The sequence below is a fragment of the Halichoerus grypus genome, chromosome 6, assembly GCF_964656455.1.
Source record: "Halichoerus grypus chromosome 6, mHalGry1.hap1.1, whole genome shotgun sequence".
NCBI classification, from domain to species: domain Eukaryota; kingdom Metazoa; phylum Chordata; class Mammalia; order Carnivora; family Phocidae; genus Halichoerus; species Halichoerus grypus.
Genome location: NC_135717.1, coordinates 90,002,295 through 90,019,396, shown reverse-complemented (window position 1 = coordinate 90,019,396; position 17,102 = coordinate 90,002,295). Strand labels below are relative to the sequence as shown.

The 17,102-nt window shown below is 40.0% G+C and overlaps 1 protein-coding gene across 5 annotated transcripts in view; it reads right to left on the bottom strand.

The window, feature by feature from the left end:
• PTPRO (protein tyrosine phosphatase receptor type O) overlaps positions 1-17,102 on the bottom strand; it is a 235,042-nt gene that overhangs the window by 66,691 nt on the left and 151,249 nt on the right. For all 5 annotated transcript variants that reach the window (XM_078075649.1, XM_078075651.1, XM_078075650.1 and 2 more), the window contains 5 exons: positions 13,308-13,504; positions 6,461-6,581; positions 5,918-6,111; positions 4,455-4,566; positions 83-234 (listed from right to left, as the gene is read on the bottom strand). In XM_078075649.1, the coding sequence (XP_077931775.1) occupies positions 83-234; positions 4,455-4,566; positions 5,918-6,111; positions 6,461-6,581; positions 13,308-13,504 (776 nt within the window). The remainder of the gene's footprint in view (positions 1-82; positions 235-4,454; positions 4,567-5,917; positions 6,112-6,460; positions 6,582-13,307; positions 13,505-17,102) is intronic.

The window sequence follows — 17,102 nt, the reverse complement described above, 5'->3', positions numbered from 1 at the left end:
AATAAATGTCTGCTTAATGGTTTTCAATAGTTTATGTAAATGAATGTTCAGATGCCCCATACTGGGATTCAAAGAAACATACACTCTTTTTAATTTTCTTCTTTCCTTCTGCAACAACCATCCAGTGTAGCATTCTAGAATGGGAGAGGTCCGTTTTGTCATCACCATATGTCCAACTGATATATAACAGACTGTTGAAATACTCCACAGATGTGATTTCCGGAGCAACTGGGGCTAAAGGAAAGAAAGAGGTGCACTTTAGTTTAAGAGACTAACAATAATTAAAGTACTTCTCAACAGAGCATGAAATCTCATGTGGAGTTAATTTAGAGAATTAAAGTTCACACCATATGATGGTCCTGGGGATCCCTGGACCTCTCAGTAGTATGTGAAGGTTGGTGGTAAAAGGTGGACACTTGTTTCCTAGGGCCCCACCTTGTATGGCTCAGACACAAGGCAGCCAGACCCATCTGTACCTGAGGATATCGGGTCTTTATATATATTTCACGGTTAAAGATTCCTGAAATGTTCACTTCTTTGAGTACACTTGTTGTATCAATAAATGAATAGTATAAGGCATGGCTGAACTTATTTTCCAAGCAGTACTGGAAAATTTGGGGTCCTATAAAAGTAAATTTTTACTTGTGGTGCAGCAAAGATGTTTATGGAAATAAAGGACAGTAGGGTCAACAATTAGAGGGACAGAAAATAATTATTGTTTCTATAAAATAATAAGGCAATATCATTGATCGTGTCTAACCAACGCTTTGCAAAAAGTGGGCTCTAACTAAATGTTGCTGAAGCAAGTAACAAGGGAAGGCAGGAAGGGCTCTTTGCTAAATTCTAACACTGAGTTTATTAATTTTTTAATTTTCTTACACATTTAAATTTAAATTATTTCTAGTGGGGAGGAGAGTTTGTTAAAAGATTTATAATTTATGAGCTCTGAAAGCGTATTTTAATTATTTTTTAAACTAACTGATAATTCTGAAGATTTTTAGGAAACACATTCACAGTTGAATTTAAAGTCCATGTGTATGTTGGTTTGAAGACAAACAGGTGTTCCATTCTGAAAGACAGCACAAAACCAGCTGAAATATTTGGAGGAGAATTTCCATAAACCATGAAGATTCATTTTCCTCAAGATGCTACAAGTACTCATAACAAGCACTCATAACTATGCTTTCAAGAACAATTATTCACTGAAGAGATTTGTAATATATAGAGTAAAAAACATTTCTGTTTCAGGGCGCCTGGGTGGCTCAGTTGGTTAAGTGTCTGTCTTGGGCTCAGGTTATGATCCCGGGGTCCTGGGATCCAGCTACACGTTGGGCTCCCTGCTCAGTGGGGAGCCTGCTTCTCCCTCTCCCTCTGCTCCTCCTTCCCACTTGTGCTCTCTTTCTCTCTCTCTCAAGTAAATAAATAAAATCTTAAAAAAAAAAATTCTGTTTCATGTGAAATTAGAGTAGTATTTCTATATGTTTGACAATAAAATCTTGAAATACCAATAATGTATCTAGCAAGTAACACAAAACTGCATCCTATGTCAGAATAGTCTAATAAAAAGCATAATACCTTTGGCTTCTTTTCTCTTAATATATTTCTCTGTACTTCATTATATGTATGTATCTATACTTACATTTCTTCAAAGGATATTTTCTCATGCCCTAATTCTAGTAAGGGCGAGAAATGTATTTAAAATTGCGAACCCAGAAGTGTATAGTTCCCCTCACAGGTATTAACCAAGTTTTTAGATTTTTATACTCTGTATGGTCGCTTTAAAATGCAGCATAGTGCTGAAAGGCCACAAGATGTCACTATTTGTTTATTAAACATTATTTGGTACACTAGCATAATTACTATGCATTTGACTTGCAGACAAAGTTGCCCAACAAAGACAGGGGACCTGAGGTCCTAATAAATCACACCTTATTCAGATATTTTATTCCTATATCCTTTTATATCACACGATTTGGCATTTTGGCTCACAACTAAAAACATAGGTAAGAGAAGTATGCTATCCTTGTTTGCTTTAAACTTGAAATGAGGGAAGAAAAACAAAACGAGACAAAGCTAAAATTTCAACTGGTTTGTAAAAATAAGTATAAAAATAAAAGTCAGCCACCATATATATTTTAATACTGATTTTATTACATAATTTCTCACACTACCTGTGAAATTCTATTATACCCATTTTATAGATGTGAGAATTGAGACTGTCTGTGTTAATATGCTTAGAGGAGACCATGAACTACCAATGTCAGCATGACTTAGGAGATTGTCCCAGGAAAAGATAAGAAATTCCCAGAGATCAATTTATTGGAGATAATAGACTGCTCACCTAGGCAAGTAGCTCACTTATTGACCTTATAACTATCCAGATTTGCTGGGTCCATCACCTTTGCCAGATCCTGGTCAGTTCCCAGCTTTGAAAGGCACACCCCCACCACTTGAGTCCAGAACTCCAAATCCTGTTAATTTTTCATTTCTGATGTCCCCCTTCAGAGACACTGCAAAGAGCCCATCAAGGCAGTTTTCTGCCTTATTGCAGTGAGTTCTAATAAACTTGATTTTGCTCTATTAGCTAGTTGTTAGGTAGCATTTTGAATTCTGCCAATGAGAAAAGAGAAGTCCAGGATCATTAAGATAATTTGCTCCGAGTTCCACTGCTAGAATTTTGCAGAGCCCGGTCTGCTCAAATCAAGTGTTCAGATGCAAAGTCTGGGCTTTTTCCAGACATCTGCTCTGTCTGAGAAGGAAAGAATATTCTCAGAGAGGCAATGTCAATGAAGTTAAGCTGTATGAATTATTTATATGGTAAAATTTAATTAAATTTAAGTACGCAATTATTAATATAGTCAAGAAGCTAACACGGTACTTGTCACATAGTTGGTATTTTCTACCTTTTTGGTGTTTTTTCACTTTTCTACTCTAGCATTACTGTTAACATCTGGAACACAGGGAGCTCTAGACATTGGCTATTAAAAGAAGGGGATGTTCTCGCCTGGGTGGCTCAGTTGGTTAAGCGACTGCCTTCGGCTCAGGTCATGATCCTGGAGTCCCGGGATCGAGTCCCACATCGGGCTCCCTGCTCAGCAGGGAGTCTGCTTCTCCCTCTGACCCTCCCCCCTCTGATGCTCTCTGTATCTCATTCTCTCTCTCAAATAAATAAATAAAATTAAAAAAAAAAAAAAACATAAAAGAAGGGGATGTTCTATGTACGTGGATAGTGTAAGAATTCACATGATTAATTTTTTTTTAAGATTTTATTTTTAATAAAATCATCTCTATGCCCAATGTGGGGCTTGAACTCACAACCCCAAGATCAAAAGTAGCATGTTCTACCAACTGAGCCAGCCAGGTGCCCTCACATGATTAATTTCTTTCCATTTTCTTTCATTTTGGTAAAGTTTGATGGAGTAAAACTAAATGCCCAGAGAAGAAAGTATTTTGCTAGCATTATCTTTCACCTAGACATGTTTTTCTCGTTTCTTCTCTCAGCATAACACTGATTAGAGCCTCGTAGTCCAACCAAAAGTTCCTGAAAAATCTTAGTGCAAATAGGGTTCAAAAAGGATTAATGTTTCTTTGATGAATTTCCCCTTCTCGTTGTCTTCTCTGACCACCTCCGCTATCTCTGTTATATGATAATGAGCTAACAGTTGTTTAAGTACTTAAACTTTGTGCCACATATTTCACTAAGTAATGTATTTTTTGTTTTTAAAGAGGGAGGGGGTGAGGGGAGGGGCAGAGGGAGAGGGAGAGAGAGAATCCTAAGCAGGCTCCATGCCCAGAGTGGAGCTTGATGCAGGGTTTGATCTCACAACCCTGAGATCATGACCTGACCCCAAATCAAGAGTAGGATGCCTAACTGACTGAGCCACTCAGGTGTCCCCTAAGTGACATATTTAAATGGAAAAGAATAATAGGTATCATTATCATATCCATTTAACACTTTAAAAAGCTGAGGCTTAGGAAAGTTAACATGCACAGGTTACACAGGGTAGATGGCCGATCCGTGATTCAAACCCAGGTCCACCTCTCCAAAGCCTATTTTCACTCCTGCAATGGACAACACTGCCATCAGCCTGTGACCTTAAAAATGGCTTAATTAATAAGGAGATGAAGGCACTCTAGCAAATATAATCATGGAATGGCTACAATCAATTCATCTCAGTGTGAAGCTAAAAGCTCTGTCTGCTACAACTCTATTCTCATCAATTCCGAATGGAGCACATAAAGGACAGTAACTCAGAATAAAAACATATTTTAATGTTTAAAGACTATCATTTAAACAAATAATGAATTTACAGAATCAAGCATACTGTCGTCCGTGGAACTGATGCTCGATCAGTGCCGGGTGAACAACTCGAAATTTCTGGAGGTGCATCTCTTCAGAAACTCCTCAAAACAGTCCTCTCTCCCCCTGGAAGCAGTTCCCACACACCACTCACCTGTTATGAAGCTGATGGTGGAGCTGTCACAACAGCTCAGTTCCGGGTCTCCCCATGTTACCATGGTAACTCGAAAGTTGTAGTACCATGCTGGCAACAGATTGGCTATCCTCTAAAAAGAGCAAGGAGACAAAAGACTAAGGGGAAAAAAATCATATTTTTGGAGTACAGTTATTTTTATTAGGTCATGAAAATAATCAATTTTTTTGATTTTATTTATTTATTTATTTATTATTTTTTTATTATTTTTATTTCTGTGCCTTTTTGTATTTCCCAAATTTTCCATTTCCAGACTGAGGTAAGGTGTAAATAGAATGATATGCAAACATAATTTTTTTAAAGATTTTATTTATTTTTGAGAGAGAGAGAGAGAGCACAAGCAGAGGGGAGGGGTAGAGGGAGAGGGAGAAGCAGACTCCCCGCTGAGCAAGGAGCCCGATGAGGGGCTGGATCCCAGGACCCCGGGATCATGACCTGAGCTGAAGGCAGACGCTTAACTGACTGAGCCACCCAGGTGCCCTACAAACATAGTTTTGAAGAAGTGATTCGTAGGTAGAGTCAAATATTTCCAATATTGGTTTCGTTTTGCAGTCTCCTAAGTTGTGTTACACATAGGAAATACTACTTATTTGTAAATGACCGTACATACGCAACCCCCTGTTTCTAAGAAAATTGGCCTCTCACAACTCTGTGTTCTCCCAATTTGGACTGGAAGCATTCATCCTTGTTGGGTGGCAAATATCAGAGTCTTCAGCTGGGTAGAGGACAATTGTATACTTCATGCATGACCTGTAGGAACCTGCACTTTAGAAATTATTCCAGTCTCAGAAAGAGCAATCTTCACCTGCTCTCTTGAAAAGCATCTTTTTTTTTTTTTAAAGATTTTATTTATTTATTTGAGAGAGAGAGAATGAGAGAGAACACATGAGAGGGGGGAGGGTCAGAGGGAGAAGCAGACTCCCTGCCGAGCAGGGAGCCCGATGTGGGACTCGATCCAGGGACTCCAGGATCATGACCAGAGCCGAAGGCAGTCGCTCAACCAACTGAGCCACCCAGGCGCCCCGAAAAGCATCTTCTAATGACCTGACATTAGAGGTATTTAAAGGATGTGTAGATGTTAAGAATAGTCATCATTAGCGTTAAACAGTGTCAACTCATTATCGAATGACTAAAGGATATGTTTTTGTGTGTTTTCCTCCTCGGGAGTAGAGAGAAACAATAAGCACTTGATAGCTCTAGTAAAATGTGGATATGCTCAATTAGGGGTGAAAGCTTGCTTCACATAATTATTTTTTTCTCTCTCTCTATCTCTCCCCAAAACAAAAATAGTCCAGAAAGCAAAAACAACTAGAAAAATCTTGAAAGCAGCAAGCCCCCCATATGTATTTACAGGTAACTTTTTCTGGTACATTCGGTAGGGAAAGGCACATCTGTTTACACAGGGACGTGTGACAGCTACTTACCACGGATGCAGTCAAGGAGATAGTTGCTGCGATTTCATAGTACGTTGTCCACTCTGATGTCATTGTTGCAGGGTTGAAATAAAACATTTCAACTACGTATTTTCTGAACACTCCTAAGTAAGGTCTGCTCCAGCTCAGGACCACTGCCGTAGGACCCAAGGGATAGAGCATTAAATCCTTTATCCCTGTTGGAACTAAGAAGAAGTGGGGAGGGATGAAAAAAAAAAAAAAAAAGAGCCAGGAAGGAATGTTTAATATCTTAGCAATGGCTTCAAACTTCTTAATAGCTAGAGTTTTCGCTCTTCCAATACCATCATTGAATAAATCATATTCGCCTCTGATGTTATTTTTCCTGAGCCGTAGATGCTAACGATATCCCCCCGGCATATAACAGTAGTCATTTATTACTCTGAGTGTAGAATATTGGGTGAACAAGTAGGGCCCCCCCATATATGATGATAATGACTTGGACCTGGGCATTGGACCCCCGCCTCTCCCCCCAACAGTACTCTGATAAAGTTATTCTGGAGGCTGGCAGCTTACCGATAGCAAATGTGACAGGATCTGAAGGGGGTCCAATCAAAGGGCCTTTTCTTAGGTACATCACGACCTGGTACTGGGCACCAGGAACCAGATTTTCAATAATAGATTTGCTTGAGTTCACCTTTAAACCAAACACCCGATATGATTTATTTAGAGCTGGGCTTTCATAATGTGACACAAAAGCTGATATCATATTCAGGGCTCTTTGTGGAGCCACAGATGCCTTTGAAATCCAGAAGCCTTTGCTCGTTCTGGGGAAGGTCAGATTTCAGAATTAGGATGATTTATAGTTTATGTGAACACTGAAGGGAACCCAGAACATTCAAATTCTATGGCTGGATTTAATAAGCCCCGTGAACTGCTTTATACCCATCACTGTCAATTTTAACTATATACACTAGAGACACATCAGCCCCTAACCATAATCAAATCAGCAATACCATAAGGGGAGTCTGACATCCTAAACCGTAGTGTCCGCTAAAACCGTACAAAAATCAGTGCAACAATGTCTTCAACCTCTCGTCACTTAGAAGCATATAATATCTAATTATAGAGATGGAAATGACCTCAGAGATCATCTGCTCCAAATCTCTCATTTAATAGATCAAGAAAGTAAAGCCAGGAAATGGCCAAGGTCACATATTTAGATTCAGCGCTGGGGCTGGAAGCCTAGTGTTGTGACCTCTACAGCCTGCTACGGGCAAGTCATGGGGACTTAGCGTGGGGGGACAGCAGGAAGCGCTTCTCCAGGCTATTGTGACCCCATAAAATAATGTTGTAGGAAATATTTCTCATTTAGATGCGCTCTTCTTTGCTGTTCTTTAAAAAAAAAAAGGGGGCATGCTTGGGTGGCTCAGCCGGTTGGGTGTCTGCCTTTGGCTTGGGTCATGATCCCAGGGTCCAGGGATCGAGTCCTGCATCAGGCTCCCTGCTCAGTGGGGAGTCTGCTTCTCTCTCTCTCTCCCTCTGCTGCTCCCCCTGCTTGTGCTCTCTCTCTCTTTCTCTCTCTGTCAAATGAATAAATAAAATCTTAAAAAAAGAAAACTTTTGGGTCAGTAACAAATGCAATATAGAGAACAATAGAACAGATAGATGAATGAAATGTTCTTACTAAGGTTAAATGTTGGTGTGCACGAGGATTGATGCTTCAGCTTACGGGTCAAGAAGTGTGCGACTTTGACCTTAAGTGCCTCTATAGTTAAGACAGTCTTGCTTAGTAGAAAGAACACAGGCTCTCTATTCAGACTGCCTGAAGTCAAATCCTGACTCTACTCCCTTGTAAGAATGGGAATTTATTTATAATTTGCTTTTAATTCTTACCTTGGCTTCCTGATTGGTAAACTATAGATAATGCTATTCTATACCTCACAGAGTGGCAAGGATGCTTAAACTAGAGTATCAATAAAGTTAACTCATTACTCAGCAATTCTTTGGCCTCTGGGGTACATAACATAAAATTGCTGTGGAAAGGAGCATAAATCAATGAAGAACAGTATTGTTGGCAGTTTACGTATGCTATAAGTTTTTGTTTATTAAGCTTCATTATGATTTTAAGAATAAACACAGAATTGGTGATATGATATGAACTTTAAACCTTTCTGATACCAGAAACTGATTCTACACAATTGAAGTTGTGGAATTTGAATTGGTAGAACTTGCTCTAAATGTAAGTGGAGGGACAGGCACACCATAATTTCTTTACCAATAACTTGAACAAAATAAAATTAAGTTGAATGACTACATTAGCATTTCCCTCCTTTCTTTCCTATTTACACTGATATCAGAATTTTTTGCCCATGTTTTCGAAGGTGAATTCTGCTGGAAGCCATCTAGACAAAGTTGGCCAACTAGATATCCTCATCTGACGGAGCATTTCCTGAAGAGACAAACTACGAGCAAGACATGCATGCTGTGCAAAACTAAGTAACACTGTCTTATTTCTTTAAAATAATTTTTTAAATGAGAAAACTAATAATGCTCACAGTAGAAGAGCAAATGGCGTAAACCGGCAATTTTTCTGTCCTCCTCCCCTCATTTCAAACATTTTGGTGGGCAATCTTCCAGACCCTCCTGGATACATATAGACATAAATAATATGATATAGAACCATATAGGTGTTACATTATTAACATCGCTCCCAACTTTTCTTTAAAACTTAACAGCACATCAGAGACATCTAGGCATATCCGTGAATGCTAACTTAGCTCATTAATCACTCATTTAGAATACTTAGAATAGCAGGACAGAAAACGTGTAGACTGCTTTAGGGTGGTGTTAAAGATTCTTTGGTTGGATAATATTTTAAGCAAGTAGTTGATTCTGATTATTCAAATGACTATGTGAAATCAGAGCCACTTAAATATGCCATCATATTTAATACCCTGAGGGTATCATGCTAGTGAAATAAGTTGGAGAAAGACAAATACTGTATGATTTCACTATGTGGAAACTAAAAAGCAAAACAAATGAACAAACAAAACAGAATAAAACTTATAGGTAAGGGGAACAGAATGGTGGTTGCCAGAGGGGACGGGTTTTGGGAGGTGGATGGTATGGGTGAAGGGGGTCAAGAGGTACAAACTTCCGGTTATAAAATAAACAGGTCACGGGGATGTCATGTACAGCTCGGTGACTATAGTCAGTAATATTGTGTTGCATATTTGAAAATTGCTAAGAGAGTAAATCTTAAAAGTTCTCATCACAAGAAAAAAGATTTTGTAACTTTGAATGGTGATGGATGGCAACTAGGCTTATTGTGATGATCATTTCACAACGTATACAATGATTGAATCATTATGTTGTTACCCTGAAAATATGTTCTACATCAATTATACCTCAATACAAAATATATGCCATCATAACAAATTCACCCTAGGGACATTATACTCCTTTTTAAAAAGATTTTATTAATTTATTTGCAAGAGAGAGCATGAGTGGGGTGAGGAGCAGAGGGAAAGGGACAAGCAGGCTCCCCACTGAGAACAGAGCCATCACCTCTGACCTGGAGCTCAAGGTGGGGCTAAAGGTGGGGCTCTTCACAGGACTCCATATGGGGCTCCCCCCCAGGACCGCAGGATTAAGACCTGAACCGAACTCAGACTGATGCTTAACTGACTGAGACACCCAGGCGCCCCTACTTTTTTTTTAATAAAGAAGCAACTATGTGTATATACATCAGACTATTTCAAAAAATGACCTCAGTAATAAATAATAAATAATAAACACCAACTCCTTCCTGCCACCTCGTTTTTGAATATTTGCTGAGCCACCAGCCTGTACCTATGCTTCTACCCTTCCATGCCCCTTGCCTTTATCCTGGATCGCCTTGGGGCAAGTAGACTGTAGGCAGGCAGGAGAAACGCCCCTGAATACTACTTACTAAATAATATGTATTTTATTCTCCAGAGGATCATCCCACATCCCCTCCCCCAATTTTCATCCCATTTTTGCATTCCACTATTTCCTCTCTCCCATTCCCAATGGGCTTTGTCTCCATTTAAGAGAATTCAGTTCAGCCCAATGCCCCTCCAATGAAGCACCAGTCCTGTTTCTCCCCAGCTAAAGAAATAGGAGGAAAGATGTCCTAGGGAGCATAGGAAATACATGACAGACTGTTAAATCATAGGGTACGTACTTTGTCGGAAAACACTTAGGGACCAAGGCAGATCACATGTAAAAATAAATATATATACATATATGACTTTTTTAATCCTGAAATTTATGATTGTATGTGAGTCTTTGGAGAAAGTACTGAAAGCACATTTGCACAATTTGAAGAATTGACCGGGTCCTTTATGTATAACACTGATGGAGCCCACACTTGATGTTCAATATATATTTATTAACGAATAGCACTGAGATGGTTGTTAGGAGGCGTACAACACAAAACACCCTTTTCTACAAACATTTGCATGCAAACTCACACACGAAACAACAACCAGACATGAAGAGGATACACATGATAAGGACAAATTCAAATTAGTGGGTACAATGTACAGAGACGGAAGGCTAGACTCTAAGCGTTGTGAACTCAAGGTTCAAGTCAAATTTGTTTTATTTATGTGGCACAGAAATCAGTGGTGGTGTCAGAAAGAGTAGTGGCACTAGCATTGGGTCTCATAGATGATCTAGGTGATACATAAAGCAAGGATCCTTTGGTATAGTCAGTGGTAGAAGCAAAGTAGGGAGAGTGAAAGTATAAAATGGTGGAACATTATATTAACCGTTAATACCATAGTCCCCGCTTATCTGCAAGGGATATGTTCTAAGACCCCCAGTGGATGCCTCAATCCATGGGTAATACCGAACCCTATGTGGACTATGTTTTTTCCCTATACATACATACCTACTGTAAAGTTTAATTTATAAATTAGACAGAGTAAGAGACTAACAATAACCAGTAATGAAAACAATTACAACCCTATACTATAATAAAAGTTATGTGAACATGGCCTCTCTCAAAATACCTTATTGTACTACACTCACCCTTCTTGTGATGATGTCAGATGATAAAATACCTATGTGATGAGATGAAGTGAGGTGAATGACGTAGGCGCTGTGACCTATTGTTAGGCTATTATTGACCGGCTGCCCACATGTTGGAGGAGGATCATCCGCTTCTGGCCCACGGGTGACCATGGGAAACTGAATCCGTGGAAAGCGAAACCATGAATGGGGGAGGGCACTACTGTATGTGTTTAGCTTTAGGATCACTCTTATTTTTGAGCTGCATCTTGAATATTAATTCAATCTAGTACCACCGAATACAGAATTAAAGAAATATTATTACTTTTTCTTTTTGGATAATGGTTGCTTTGGGAAATAAGCCCAAATCAGACTGATACTGGTGATAATATCTTCCGGATTCTTTTGATTAATGGCCACATGATTACAGGCCAGTTTTTGAGGCTTCTTTTTTTTTTTTTTAAAGATCTACTTATTTATTTGAGGGTGGGGGGAAGAGAGAGAGGGATAGAGAGAATCCCGAGCTGACTCTGCACTGAGCGAGGAGCCTGATGAGGGGGGCTCCATCTCACAGCCCTGAGATCATGATCTGAACCCAAACCATGAGTCAGAAACTTCACCGACTATGCCACCCAGGCACCACTGCTTTTCAGACTTTTTAAACTGATGTTTCCTCATCTAAAAATGTGTGTGTGCATCTGTGTGTGTGTGTGTGTGTGTGTAGTGGGGCAATGGATAATGTTGGTATAATAACAAATCTTCAAAATGGTCTTGTAATTGAGATAACACCTCACACAGTGGTCTAGATCCTGCCCTCCACTTTAAATATTGGCCTCTTTGCCTATAACCCTTAACAATTTCATGTTTGCATTTCAAGAAAGCATTGTCAAAGTGCACTGAGCCCAGCCTTTTCTGGCTCATTTACAATTTACAATTTTTATCTGTACTATTAGCCTTTGGCTTCTATGCAAAAGATACATAATTTGTACATTAGATGAGGGGTGATGAAATGTGCCTTGGAGCAGTCAAGTTCTGTGTCATGTTCTGTAAGAGAAACACATTTTTCTACCAATGTAACGAGTCAGCTGTCTTTCCTATGCTCAGGAAGGGAAACTTCTAAGCTGCACAGTGAGTTGTGATTACATTAATCGGTTTAGCCTATGTACTCCTTACTTTAAGTCAAGGGGTAGCCTCATCTGCAAGTAAGGGCTTATCTCAACGCTCTTAAGCCTTTCTAGCACTCCAAAGGCCATGATTCCTGAATTCCTCTTATCAACTTTAAAGTTTCTCACTCTTTGAACTTCCCTAAATGCCCAATTTTTGTGGGATAAATGGAAACATTCCAAAAAGGTTTCATATAGTAAACATTGTTCTTGAGTATTATATTTCCAGTGTATGACACATGAGTTGATAATGTAATTTTTTGCCTTTAGGGAAGGAAATTTGTGTTTGCAAGACACCAGGAATCGGTACATTTGATCCTATGAAAAAATAAAACCAGGTTTTAGGAAAATAGTCCTGGGCTCCAGGCTCCCTGTGGATACTCAGGGCGATGGAAAGCACGGTCTGCCCTGGGGCCCATGTGGCAGGTATTCACTCAGAACTGATGGCTGGGTGCATGAGCTCATTCTGGTAACCATTCCCAGAACTACTGATTTGCACCCCATTTCCGAGTGCCCCTTTATGCCCCCTTGGAGCCCAGCTAACTTCTATTTATCCTTCAAAGCTCTTCTCAATTGTGATTAGTGAACGGGGAGTTTTTTACTTTAGTACTTTTAATTTTTAATTATTTTTTCAGTGAGCATGAATTACTTTTATAGTTCAAGCAACAAAAAAAGAATAGAAAAAGTAAAACAAACAAACAAACAAACAAACACAAATTCCCCAGAACCTTCTGCTTGCTCATCTCCTTCCCTGGGAAAAGTTTTTCTGGCCAGTTTCCAAATCCTCTTGCCCCAGTCCATATTTACTCATGCTCAGCTCTTTCTTTCCATGAACTCATAGGGCCTCTCGATCATTTACTTTTAGCCTCGGCCTGATTTTATACTCTGCGGTAATTATATGCTCACTTATGCGTTGTTCTCCTTAGATTATAAACTCTGCAAGAGGCAGATACATAGCAATTATCTAGAATCCCAACATCTGTCCTATCTGAATTCCTGGCACATCATAGGTGTCTTGAATGAGGTGTGAAAATAAAAGGAAGATGCTAGTGCTCAGAGGGGGAGGGAGGAAGAGTGTAACTGAAGAACCAGGCACACTCATTTCCTGCTCACAAACCACCCCCCCCCCCCCCGGGGGAGACCCCAGGGCAGCCTCTTGCAATGGCCTCCTGCAGGCCTTGAGTGAGCAAGCCCATCAGCATTTTTTCCTGTTCCCTTACCTGAGTGCAGTACTGCTTTTCTAGCCTTTGGCTCTCCTTCTGTTTCTGGCAGGTGAGCGACACCACAGACACGATGGTGCCATTGTAGTTCTCCTGGGAAGATGTCCAGGACATCAACGCAGTGGTTGAGCTTAGAACGTGGACATTCACATGCTGGGGCTTCTCAGTCAGTTCTTCCATCCACTCTCCTGAAGGGCCTAAACATGTCAAATAAGAGCACAAGGGAGGTTTCGTGCTGAGCTGGTGGAGATAAAAGAGTCGAGTTTTAAAAATCATGATGTTTTCCTTTCGCCTTTACACAGTCAGTCAAGGTTAAGACGGGCAGGTGGACCGGCACGGCTCTCTGTCCCCTGCCTCTGAGTTTATTCCAGTAGATTCTTCACCAGAGAGAATCTACTTCTCTTTTAACGCAGAGCGGGTGTGGAAGTGGGGGCATTTCAGCAGTGTTTAGAATTCCTTTGCTGTTAGGATCTTCGGTCTCTAGAAACAATGACTTTGAGATTCAAATTAGCCTCGACTGCCATGATACGAAAAGATTTTAAATTTGGTAGCAGTGGGATCAAAAAGGCGGAGTGTGACTATATTGAGAGAAGAAATAGGCAACAGGCTGGCTCAATTACAGAAGCTGCCTGAGATCTGGGTGGTAATTTGAGGGACGCGGTGGGTTTCTCATTATAAGGTAGCTCATCAGAAGTGCCCACCATTTGCTTTGTTCTCTTAAGGTTCTGAAGTGGTTATTAGCACTGTGCCTGGCACATAGTAAGGACTCAAGAAGGGTTGAGGTGGTTATTATCTACAGAAGTTCCTTGTTGAAATGCACATGTGCAACGTTCCTTTATTTGCTTAGGATACACTTCTCAGTGTCTTAATAGGGAGCTGTATTCCTGGGCTGGAACCCAGGAGGGGGAAAGAAGCAAGCGGATCCCCTGGGGAGAGCAGTCTCAGGCTCACAGCCAATGGGGCCAGGGAGATAATGACAATAAAAAATGACAATAATAATGATGGCAAAGAGATAGAGCATTCGGCAGGTTGGCAGGTCGTAGGCTCTGCTTTAGGCTTGTATATGTTTACATATGTTAGTCCTTTAATTTTCATAACAGACCTATGAGATAAGTACAAGTATTAATCCCACTTTCAGATGAGGGCGCTGAGGCCTCTACAGGATAAGTAGATTCACCCACAGGAAGGCTGGTTCCAGAATCCATGCTCTTAACCCCTGCAGGAAACCACTGGGGGCACTAGGAACTGTGAAAAGCGCTGGTTTGGAGATAGGAAAGTTGACCAAAACTCGGCTTTGCTCATTATTAGTGACACAACCTTGGGCGAACGGTTTAACTTCTCTGAATCTCTGGCAATGCACCGGCCAAATGGATTAAAACATAGAATGTTAGAATTGAAAACTTGAGAGATCCAATACCTCATTTAACTGATGAGAAAACTGAGGCCCAGAGATGTGTATGACCTGTCCAATGTCACACAGCTAGTAAGTGCTTGGGGCCCAACCCAGACCTCCGGCCTCCTGGCTCAGTGCTTTGTGACAATTTATCATGATGCCATCTGTCACTGGGGTCAAATGAGATCATAGATGTTAGAGAACTCTGTAATTGTGAAGTGTTTTCATCGCCGTTAGGAAGATTACTGAGGTAGCAGGGGCACAGAGAGCCAAAGTGAGAGGAAGTAAAACAAATTCACTTGTTCAATGGTTTTACATTAGGACTGACCTGATGATCAAGCCAAGGTAAAGGGTCACTGCACCCTACGTGGAAATGGACTTTGCTATCAAATATTCCTAGGTTCTAGTCCTCATTCAGACACTTGGGAAAGTTACTAAACTTTCTGTGCCTCAGTTTTTTTTTTCCACCTGAAACATGGGGAGCACTGAAATGTGAGGCTGTTGGGGGATGAATGTAAATGTCTACCTTTCCTCTCATCTCTGAGGAAAGCCTTCAAAACCACAGAAATAAAAATCATAATGCAATACAAGAAATATAAATCTTAATGGAATTTAATAAATATTAATGTCCTAGCTTAACACCGGAACAGTTTGGTCAGGAAAACGGGCTGTGAATATCGTTTAGCTGGTATGAGTCTGTACTATGTTGAGGGGGCTTACTCAGTTCCAGTATAGTATTTATATCTATAGTTTCCTGTTTTAAACTAAAGGTGTATATACAGTACGCCTGAATAACTCATTACTGCAGAGCGGAATATCCTAAGCACTAAAAATAGTATTCTTTTATTGGCAGAGAAAAAAACAGAATTTTTAGTGCCCTGTATTTTCTAGATGAGTATTAAGATGCACCTCTTTGAAATAATCATATTTTTGAGCAATTCTGACACATTCTCAACAGTGCTAGTCAATTTAGATACTCTAGAGCAGAGCGCTGGACACATGAAAGTTGTTCAGTGAATATTCGTCGAAGGTACAACAGAATTAATAAATAAGTAGTATAACCTCAGGCTAGGATTTTATAATTTGGTATGAGAAGTAAGATGTACACAAATAAAACAAATCTAGAAAAATATTATACACAAATAAGCTCTGTATTTTATGTTGTGCACTATGAAACACAGTAGAAATTTGTGAATTTGTGAAAAATATTATACACAAATAAGCTCTGTATTTTATGTTGTGCACTATGAAACACAGTAGAAATTAGTAGAAACACAGTTTGGCCAGAATAGCTGAGGGAGATTTCCCGGAAGCTGTTGACACTTGGGGTGATCTCTACTGACAGACAGGGAAACCTTCTAGTTAATGAAACATTTTAAGCTTCACGGAAGAACTGAATACTAAACTTCATTCTCAAGTGACCTCATGTCAGAGATCTTCCATAACTGAAAACCAGGCAAGCAAAATTATGACTATTCTTTCTGTATATCTCATGGATCTTTAGGCCTCTTATCAGCGGCGACATTTTTGATTTCTTAAGTAGAAATGCTACATGGGGCATTTTCAACATTTTTCAGCTGTTAAACGGGTCTCTTCCCTCTGCCCCCCTTCTCATTCTCCCATCCACCCTTTTGAGGATTATTTGGGGAAAGGAGGTATTTTGCCTTTGGAGAAGGTGATAAAGTGTGTGGTGGTCATCTTTTCTGAAGAGCCATTTTTATCCATTGCCATCTGGTTTTTTCTTTCTGCTGATGGGAGGCACATGTAACTGCTGATAAACCAAGTAACTGATTTTTGGCCTTGAAACCTCTGGTGAGCACATTCAGATTAGCTAAAGACATTACAGACATGCACCATTCATGCAGCTTCTAGAGACTAATTATTTGCTCCGTCATTACTCCTCATGGAATCAGTAGAAACTACCAGAAGACTTGACACTGGGGCTTTTAGAACGCTCTAGCTTTGTCTTCTTGGGCCAAATTTATGGTGACCACCTAGGTCCTACGCCACTTAAATCTCTGGTTTTCTTTTGAGCTCTCTCAGCTCAATATTCTAATGAGACTTCTACCCCAGTCCAACAATACCAATTTTCTGTATGGCCTCAAACAAAAGTCATATGTCCTAAACCGTGTGTCTGTGTCCTTGGAGGGTTTGTTATGGCTAGTGTAGAAAGTCAGCTTAATAAATGTTCAATTATCCCAATAATAAAAAAACCCATAAGCTAAATCTCTGGGTAGGTTTGCTACTATTAAACATACATATATTTCCTCTGCTGTCAAAATCTCATGGAACCGAGCCTCTTCTGACCTTGACGATTTCTCAGGGTCTCTGAGGTTTGATGAATAATTGAGGCCTGAGCATCATTAATCTCCCCAGTTCCATTGTCCTAGCTCCCCTGTAAG